Source organism: Mytilus trossulus, chromosome 6 (genome assembly GCF_036588685.1).
Source record: "Mytilus trossulus isolate FHL-02 chromosome 6, PNRI_Mtr1.1.1.hap1, whole genome shotgun sequence".
NCBI classification, from domain to species: Eukaryota; Metazoa; Mollusca; class Bivalvia; order Mytilida; family Mytilidae; genus Mytilus; species Mytilus trossulus.
Window position 1 is genome coordinate 56,012,290 of NC_086378.1, and position 10,245 is coordinate 56,022,534.

The window sequence follows — 10,245 nt, forward strand, 5'->3', positions numbered from 1 at the left end:
AAGTCTTGAGAATTTGTTTTTTAACATAATTATTTCTATTTGTAGGTAGATTGTCGAAATATAGGAGGGTACCTTACACAAGTTACTGATTCTGCAAAAAATTCTTGGATTGTTTCTTTGATTACAAGTGAAAGTAAGTTTGTCATCTGTTTTCTTTTTAAAGCAACATGAGTTTCACAAGTTATGGATCATTCACGGTGTAATTGCTGCGTCGTTACCCGGAATTTTCTTATCCGACAATAAAACTAACGATGCATATTGGAATAATTTGTCATTTGGCTATATAAGCAATATAAACGAATATATTTTTTCATTATTTTTTTTTTAAATCTGACGTAAAACTGTAAAAAAAATAGTTATACTTGATATAAAATGAATCGTCTGATGTTAAATGTCTAATGTTTAATACACATATGCTTTGGGTAAAAATAATAATGAAAATGTTGTTTAAAAAATTCACATAAAGCCCTGTAGGGTTTACAAGAATTATTATCTATAAAATAATGATTAACATATATTTTGATGCAATTGAAAAACATGTTTAATTTCAGTTTCGTTTTGGTGTGATTTATGTACACACAGTTTATTCAATTTAACTTCAACTTATTTGAGCTTGTGTTGTAAATGTTGGTGTAAACGAGTGCATCACATAAAACATTCAGTGTATATACAGTTGTGTTATATAGAACAATTTCTTGAATTTGGTCTTAAAAATACAGAAGTGATTAAGCAGGACTACTGGATGGGTGCAACCGATTTTACAGAGGGTGATTGGAGATGGGTGAATGATTTGACTAAAGTACAATTTACCAATTGGGACTCGGATCAACCTGATAATCATGAAGGCAAAGAGGACTGTGGTCATTTCGGGCTTGGACATAAACTTTAAATGGAATGACGCTAAATGCAGCAATATATATGGGTAGATTTATGAGAGTCCTCAGTTATGTGATCTCTGTATAATATTTGACTTACTATTATTTATTTCATATAAAGATCATTGTACAATAAGATTGATCACTTTAGCAGCAAATATCTATACGTAGTTGAATAGTATCTGAAGATGTGATAAAAAAAAGGGGCGAAAGATACCAGACGAACATAAATCGAAAATGAAATGACAACGACATGGCTAAAAATGAAAGAGACAAACGAAATAATAGTACGCAAGAAACAACACAGAAAACTAAAGACTGAGCAACACGAACCCCGCCAAAAACTAGGGGTGATATCAGGCGCTCCTGAAGGGTACGAATAATTGATCCTGTTCCACATGTGACACCGTTAAATGGTCAAAGATAAATCGCTGTGTTATCTTACGCATACAAATACAAAATATCAATTGGTAAATTTTATTAAAACAATGCATGTCCTTACAGTTGCAAATTTAATGTTGCAGATATGAGAATAAATACTTAATTCATTTTATTTGGGTATTTTCTGTATACAATTTGATGAATGATTTTTTGTTACAAATACTTAATATCTTTTTGTATTATATTGTAGGGTTCTAATTGTCTTCCATAAGAGTGATATGTGTAGAAAATAGCGATATTCAACTAGTCGTGAAAGTGAAATAAAAATGGTTTTATTTTCAATATTTTGTATTTATATATTAATATATATGAATGCATTTTTGTATAAACCCGTATCCTTTCAAAATCTTATAGTGTAAAATGTAGCGAGCGTTAGTTTTTGGTTTTCCAGATAGATATTTGCGATCAACGTGGATTTTGTGTGTTGGGCTTTGGTTTGAAAGTGCACCTTTTTGTTGTTCTGTCCACTTGGAAATACAACTCTTAAAACAAACGTCAATAGAAATTACAAAGATGACACGGAGTATAGACCCAGGAACAAATGAAAGAAGACGTTAGAAAAAGATATGTCATGATTATTTATAGTTGTGTTGTATATTTCTGTGGCGCTAATACGGGTGGGGTTCTATAGTTATATATAAGTCAGATACATCTTCAGTATATATCGAGGTGCTCACAGTAAATTGTAAGATGTGAAGTTACCTGATATCATAACTTTTCTGAGATTTTAAAATAGGAGACATATGTAAATAGACAGAGTTTTAGTAGTTTTAATTGTATGCCTGTTTTCCTGTTTTGTTTTGAACCTACACATGATCATGATGATCAAAAGGATACCATCTGCTCACTACAGCATCCCTATGATGTTCTGTAAATACTAATGCCCTTGTTTTCATTGGTATTATTCTTCCGAGAATGGTCAAACTATATAGAATAGAAGAAAACATGTTGTTTTGTCACAAATATCAGGCTATTAGATAACCATTTCAGAAATTGCAAAAGGTTGTTTGAAACAACTTTTAGTTTACAGTATAACAAATTAATCCTAAAATTTTAAATGATGTTGTCATAAAAAAAAGTTGGTCGTGCAGTTAGTCGTAAACGATTTTAAACATTGTAATAAATTCCCTCACACGAATTGAGGTGTCTCTCTTTGACTCGAAATTTGAAAAAAAAACAATAAATAAAGGGCATATATAATATCTGTATACTGTTTATTATGTTTTCAGCTCGGATTGCTGCAATATAAAGTCTACACAACAGTAGTTGGTAATCGTAAAAACTAAATTTCATGATGTTAAAATGCTTGATGATGAGTGCAACAATTAACTGATTTTGAAATGCATTTGCTCTTTCTTAATATCGTGTCAAACAATTCTGAACACAGTAGGTTTCACAAATCTGTATATGGTATTCGATACCCCATACTCGATTACTCTTTGACATCCCTTATTATATCTAAGATTATGTAACTTAAGCATTGTGGGTGTACCCAAACTACACCTTTTTTACTTTTATTTTGAAAGCTTTTATAATTTTGACAGTTTTTATATATGTCAACACGAAAAGACAAAAATTTCCTTTTTGTGTGTGTGTGTGTGTGTTTTTTTTGTTTTTTTTAGATGTATCCATATTTAGTTTAAAGTTTAATTCTAATCCATACTCAATTAGAGAAATATAGGTTTGAACCGAACCCAAAACGATGCATTTGTTTTTGTTTTAGTCTGTATGAGAAATTATAGTTCGTTGATACCTCTTTAGTATAATAATACCTTTATCTGTTCATCTGACATTTTTTTTTATCAATGTTTGAATTAATATTTTAGCATACAAATTGTGAAATCAACATGTGTCCTGATTTTCACAATTCGAATGATAAATTATTGCTGAGATTATGCAAGCTTTTTTTACCAGCTTGTAGAAACAATATATAGAAGATGTGGTATAAGTAGCTATGAGACACTCTCCATCCATGTTGAAATTGGAAAAATTCAAACAATTATAGGTCAAAGTACGGCCTTTAACACGGAGTTTGGGCTAACATTGACCAGCAACCTCTACAGAGTCCCAAACATGAGTAGTGAAAAAACATTTATACAGGGAACCAACGGTCTAATCTGAATAAAAACGAGAAACAAGGTACACTTATCAACCACACCAACAACCGACAATCACTGCATAACAGGTTTCTTGTTCGATATTGAATATCAATAGCATTGAAACACAAAACCAACTATTTGAGCAATGCTGAGCTATTACCAAAAAGCTTTAGAGATGTATATTACAATCCTCTTAAACAGAATATTCCTCTGGATTTATTCCAATATAATTGTAATTCTATGGTATCGATCTACCCATATAACTTGCAACAGTTCCATGCCTACTTCAGTGTCATTCAAGATTTCATTTCAATGGAATTCCTACTGATTTAAGAATGTTGTAAAACATTTACAGACAAACAAAATATAATACCAATGTTTTATTAATGAAAATTCTATAAGAAAATGTTATGGCATAAATAACTACTTTTATGAATGAATTTTATTTGTTTGGTGAATAATACTAGTAATCCATCTATAAAACATAGTGCAATTATTACTACACATGAATTCAAACAAAACGTACGTCACAATATTCCTCCTACAATGTTATTTCATTTCTGGTCAATTACATTACAATACCAACAAACTGTACCAAATAATAGTAAAGTTGTAATTGTCACAAAATTAATAGTACAACTCCCTCACGCAAAGTTGCTTTAAGTTTGGATGAATATGATTTATCTTTAAGTTATATTTGACTTTTAATTAGCTTTCAGTAACAGTTTTTGTGAGTAACCTGGTGTCGTAGTTTTTTTTGTTTTTGTCCTTTTCTTATGTCATTAAATTGGGAAAGGAAAAGGGGAATGTATCAAAGCAGCAACAACCCGACCATAGAGCAGACTACGTTAGTTTTTTTTTGTGCTTTGAACCAGTCTATTGAGACCAGCAACTTTTTTTAAAATTCATGTTTATGTTGCGGTTGGTATTCTTTCATTTATTTGTGTAGTATTTTATGTAACAAAGTGATGTCATTTAAGCGAACTTTGTTAAACATTGCAATATAACCGGGAGGTTTGTCGTTCATAAAACCAGGTTCGACCACCATTTTTTCTTACGATATCCTGTATCAAGTAAGGGATATGTTAGTTGTTATCAAATAGATGGTTTCAATCTATGTTGCATTGGCGTTTGTTTTTGTTGTATTTCAATGTTTCTGTTGCACCGTAGCGATGTTTAATTTTTATCAAATTATGAAAAAAGGATGGGAGTAAAAAGTTCCAGTTTAATGTCAGAAGTTTCAATGAATCTTAGGTAATTGACAAGACAAAACATGATTAGATACGGTTAAGTTTATCACAATGTAATGCAAGTTCCTGTTATGGATACAAAAATTAAATATTTAGATAAACGACTTGGACTAGTAAGATTTTTTAGGAAATGATTATGAAACACCAATTTTCAAACGAATTAACGGTATTTTCTGGTAATATCAAAAAGATTAATTCGTTTTTTCTAAATTTAACACAAAAATAAAGTCGTATTTATTTTGACCTCATTATCAATTCAACAATATATACAAATGGCATAATCAAAAGCTCTAACACATTAAAATAATAAAAACAAAACTCCTATTTAATCTGTAAAGTTTCATTATTTTTGTTTTCTTTCAAAAAGGTGGATAAATATACGGTGAACTGTTGTACAGCATAATGCTTTTTTTTCCTGTTTAGTTATGAAATATATCGCTTTAGATCAGTGACAATCGCGTTTATCGCACCCAATAGATACACCGAATGTAAGGACGCCATGCAATGTCAGGTTTAATATAAGTTTTAATATCAAACTTAAAAGAACAGAAAAACAATTCCGAACTCCTAGTACAACTCAATTACTTTTCAAGGAAATATCTAAAGAATTCTTCAAATGTCATAAACGCACATAGATTTTTAGGACAATCCTTTGCCTTTCATGTCTAAAAGCACAATATTTGAAAGTTTATAGAATATATGAGAAGATTTTTTATGCTTAAGGATTATTTAAACTATTACTTATATTTGGTTGTGCCAACCTCTTTCTGTACATGTCATAATCAGGAAATGATATTAAACCTATTATTTTTAGATTCTATAGCAGACTCAACCTTAAGGATGTTTTGTAAACAATTAAATAGATTGACGTCTTTATTCTTTTATCCAGACCGTATGAGGATTTGGACCGTACGGGAACGGTATGGACCGTATGTGTACTTTTCAAAATATGCATACGTTCCAGACCGTACGCGTTCTTTCTGACTAAAATTAAGAAGTTGGTCAAGTAACTTGATCAGATATAAATGTATATAACAAATAAATAAAAAACTTGATATTTAAACTATTTAAAAAAAACCATGCTAATTTATTCTGTAAATATCTTGTTAATTGGCATCTCAGTATACATTAATCTTATTATGATCTCTGAAATTGAAGTTATCCGTTATAAGTTATAAGTACAATGTTAGAGTACAAGAGTTTAATAATATTTAGGGAGTTTACAAAAACGATACAAATGCAAAGGAACATGCATGAACAAAACGTGTAAATATCAAAACATATATATACCGTTCCTTGTGTTAGCAAGTGTGTGTAACCTTGCGAGAGTACCAAAATATGATGCAGATATATGATGAAACAAATATTTAATTTCAATTGATCGCTTATTCATTTTATCTATTAAATTGTAATGATAACAGTTTGTAAACTTAAAAATACAGATTTTGATAAATATTTTTTTAAATATAACCTTTATTATCCCAAAACATGTATGGTATGCACATACTGGACAAATTCTATTGTCTATGTAAATTAATAAACAATGTTGTGTTTCAGATTGGCTTTTTTATGAATTTTTTGCCGATAAGCGAGACGTATCGCTGTGTCACTAGTTTCTTTAAAGTATCACAATTAATATTATCCTCATCAGTACGATTATTCTTTTAGTATTGTTATGTTGTTGTTTGTTTTGAGAGTGGATTTTTTTTTGGAGGGTGTTTTACTTATTGTTAATATCATTATTTCATTATTAACAGATGGAAGAATAATGAATCGCTTTTGCAACATGCAGTTATGTGATACTCCGAACAAAGTGACTAATTGCAACTAGACATGAAAGGTCATAATTCTCATATTAATTCTCTGAAATGCATTAAAAATAGATACTTCAAACTCTCATAGATACCTGTACAATCAACAGAACTGACGGAATCCATAGGAAAAGAAAACAGGTTTGTTGCTTTTGTAATTTCAACTTTCATGGGACATTTTCAACCTGTCTAGAACTCACAACTTTTGTTTTACAATGTACTTGATCTGAATTTACAGGCTTTGCATTCATAAAATAAACCACTTCCAAATATCCTATTAGAATTATTTTTATTTTAATGCTTTGGGGGGGGGGGGTATGGGGTTATATTGTCATATATGCAAGAAACATTAAATTTCACTCTATATCCGTTAATTTTAGTATCAATTATACTTTGCTTAAATCTTTTTTCCATAATGCCTTTTTATTCGTTTGATTGTCAATTCTTGTTTTCGTGTTTAACTTTTTTTATTGTTTACCATACCAATATTTATTCATTTTTATATATACAAAGAGGGCAACTGGCTGAAAAGGTTTTCTCCTTTTTATTCTGATGGTTGATAACTTTGAAAGGTATCGTAAACCTTTTTTTTTCACTTGTTTTATCCAGAAACATGTAAATATCGTTAATCTTACTTTTGATGATTTATTTGAAGATGCTTTCTCCATTAATTGTAATATTGTGCTGTATATTGGTTGTGAAATCTGAACCATGCCTGGGTATCCAAGAAAATGCAATGTTATCTGGTATAAAAGCCTCCATAAAAACATTAGAAGAAAAGTTGGACGGTAAGAAACCAATTAGTTTATTATATACAGTTTAAGGCGACATAACTAAAAACAAACTGCGAGTCGATAGAACAAGGCTCAAGTGACACCAATTGTAATATTGTTGCATTTTTTGATATATTAGCAAATTCTTAAATGGAACTTTCATAATGACTTTAAAAAAATCTGCCAAATGAATAGACATTCAATATGCGTACATTTAAATCCAAGATAGTTTTTTTTTGGCGATGATATCCGCTACAACAATTGTAGAATTGTTTTAAAAATAGTTGCCAAAAATTTTAAAGTTTATCAATATGCACTTTAGTCTTAAATTAAAGACTTAAGCTCATAAAATCATCAATTTCACAATACTGTATAGATCCCGAAAACCTCGTTCATTTATTTATATGCAGGAAAATCCCCGAAATGTAGCGCAGGATGGAATGATTTTAAAGACCGCTGTTATTTCTTTGCCACTGACAAAAAGCCGTGGCATGAAGCAGAAGTACGTACTAAATACTTTATTTTGAATAAAAAGAAATAATAGATAGAACGGCACATATACAAATATATTTAGTGAAACTCAATAAGGTGTATAGTGACTTATATAATAATTATATAATAACTACTGTATGATTTTTATGTCAACACTGAAAATAATGATTTACATCAATCTTAATTGACTATAATAGTCAGTTGTAATGCCGAAGGTCATTGGCTAAATCGGGCACTTCCTCTACCAAACCAAAACTGACTGTCACGATATATGCAACAGTATTGAAAGAAACGCTAAATATTTACAACCAGTAAATCAATTATATTTACTTGTCTCCTTAAAAATGACTTTTTTGGAAAACAAAATTTGTATTTCCATTGCCGGTGATGTGACGTAATCATATTTGTTTTAAAGCATACAACATAACATAAATGCAGTTTCTCACATAAACATATTGGTTTTTACGACTGCACTGGTAAAGCCACATGACTAACATGTATATAGTCCTTTGAAATTAAATCAAAATGTGTATAATATTTTGAAGCATAACATAAGATTTACTGTTTACTTTAATATTTGTTTTCAACATAGTTATTTTTGTTTGTAGGTAGAGTGTCGAAATCTAGGAGGGTACCTTACACAAGTAACTGATTCTGCAGAAAATTCCTGGATTGTTTCCATGATTACTAGTAAAAGTAAGTTTTTCATCTTATTTTCTTTTTCTGTTTAAAGAATACTAAGTTTTACACGCGATGGATCACATACGAAGTTATAGATGTGTGCCTCCTCGTGTACTTCTCTCACCAGGAAGTAAAAGTAATGATTATTTAATATAATATCTCACTTGACTTTAAAAAACAAAAAACATTTATTAGAAAAAGAAAAAAGTCCTTTTTGCTTTTGTTCTGCTTATTACCATTATTTGTTTTCACCCACCTATGTTTTTCTGATGCATTGACTTTTAGTATATGATATCGATCAGTTTATATATGACCGCTTAACCGAACAATTTTCTGTGTAAGAATTTTCTCACAAAGTAAACATGGTTTTTCTCGTGTCCACTACTACTTCTGAAATGAAATTAAATCTATTACAGCAAATGAATTCAATTGTTGTCTACAGCAAATGAATTCAATTGTTGTCTTTGTAATTTCCCATTGTAATTATCAATGTATTGAAGTTGAATGCATTTTACAGAAGTGATTCAACAGAACTACTGGATTGGGGCAACAGATTTTACAGAGGGTGATTGGAGATGGGTGAATGATCTGTCTAAAGTACAATTTACCAGTTGGAGCTCGGGTCAACCTGATAATCATCAAGGCAAGGAGGACTGTGCTCATCTCAGGCATACACATAACTATAAATGGAATGACCATGAGTGCAGCAAAATATTTGGGTATATTTGCGAGAGTCCTCAGGTATTTGATATGTAATTGTCCTTGCATTATATTTGACTCAATATTATTCATTTTATCTAAAGAGCATTGTACTAAACATGCTAAAAGGTAACTCAATATAGAAGCGAACCTTTATACTTATTTAAAAAGTACTTGTAGTTGCGTCAACTGATCAACGATAAATCGTACGTTGTAAATTGCTGTGTTATTTAACGTATCCTAAAAAAAATATCGATGGGTTAATTCTTTATAAAATTTCATGCTAAAATAGCTACCATTAGATTTTAATGGGGCTAGAAGAAAAAAAAGTTGCATATTTTAGTGGTGATCTCAGACCTGCATTTTTATTTTTCACTTTATTCGGTGTTGCATTTTTAAATTATTCATCCTGATATGCTTTACATTAATTGTCATCCTGCATTTTTCGTTTTTTCCAAGTTGCTCATACTGCTTTATTTTTTTAACTTAAAACCCCTGCCCTGCTTTTTTTTAAATTTCATTTTCTCACAATCTGTCCACCCACCCCCATTCCCCATACAAATAAAATCGAATCTTTCTTACAGCTGCAAATTAAAAGTTGCAGATATAAGAATACATATCATTCCATTTGGGTATTTTTCTGTATAAAATTTGATGAAACTATTTTTCTTAATGCTTAAACTTTATTTTATATTGTAGGGTTCTAATTGTCTTCCATACTCAAGATTGTTAAAGAGTGCTGTCAGTGGAAAATAGCAAAATGCAACCTAGCTGTCCGAATTCGATAGTATTTGTTGTTATGCTAGTTAGTTATTTGTGGAAAATTGACTTTTGGTTTTACAGCTAGCTATTTGCGATCAATGTAGATTTTTTGTGTTAGGCTTCGATTTGAAGTAGTGAATTTGCACTAATTTGATGTTTTGTCCAATTTACTTATAGGGGTCTGACGTCAGCCTCTTCAACGGCAATTTTGTCTCTATCCAAGATGCCCTAATTTTCTTCGTCCTTCCGCTCTATCAATACACTTTGAAAAACTGTCTTATTTTATTTTATTTTATTTCTCCTCCTAAATCCGCATTTAGATATATATTTGTCACTGGACGTTAAGCAAACCCACCCAATGA

The 10,245-nt window shown here is 30.4% G+C and overlaps 1 protein-coding gene across 1 annotated transcript; it reads left to right on the top strand.

Annotated features, from left to right (window-relative positions):
* The first annotated feature begins 6,374 nt into the window (after window positions 1-6,374).
* LOC134721570 (perlucin-like protein) lies at window positions 6,375-9,897 on the top strand. Its single transcript, XM_063584669.1, has 6 exons — window positions 6,375-6,617; window positions 7,132-7,264; window positions 7,660-7,751; window positions 8,350-8,437; window positions 8,940-9,163; window positions 9,821-9,897. The coding sequence occupies exons 2-6, from the start codon at window positions 7,132-7,134 to the stop codon at window positions 9,875-9,877; spliced, it is 594 nt and encodes a 197-aa protein (XP_063440739.1). The 5' UTR covers window positions 6,375-6,617; the 3' UTR covers window positions 9,878-9,897.
* Window positions 9,898-10,245: the final 348 nt, after the last annotated feature.

Bases quoted from the DNA above. Each gene is read 5' to 3' on its own strand.
- LOC134721570 (XM_063584669.1), top strand. From the start codon at position 7,132: ATGCTTTCTCCATTAATTGTAATATTGTGCTGTATATTGGTTGTGAAA. The intron at 8,438-8,939 runs GTAAGTTTTTCA...TGCATTTTACAG, and splicing joins TTCCATGATTACTAGTAAAA to AAGTGATTCAACAGAACTAC. The intron at 9,164-9,820 runs GTATTTGATATG...TTTATATTGTAG, and splicing joins ATATTTGCGAGAGTCCTCAG to GGTTCTAATTGTCTTCCATA.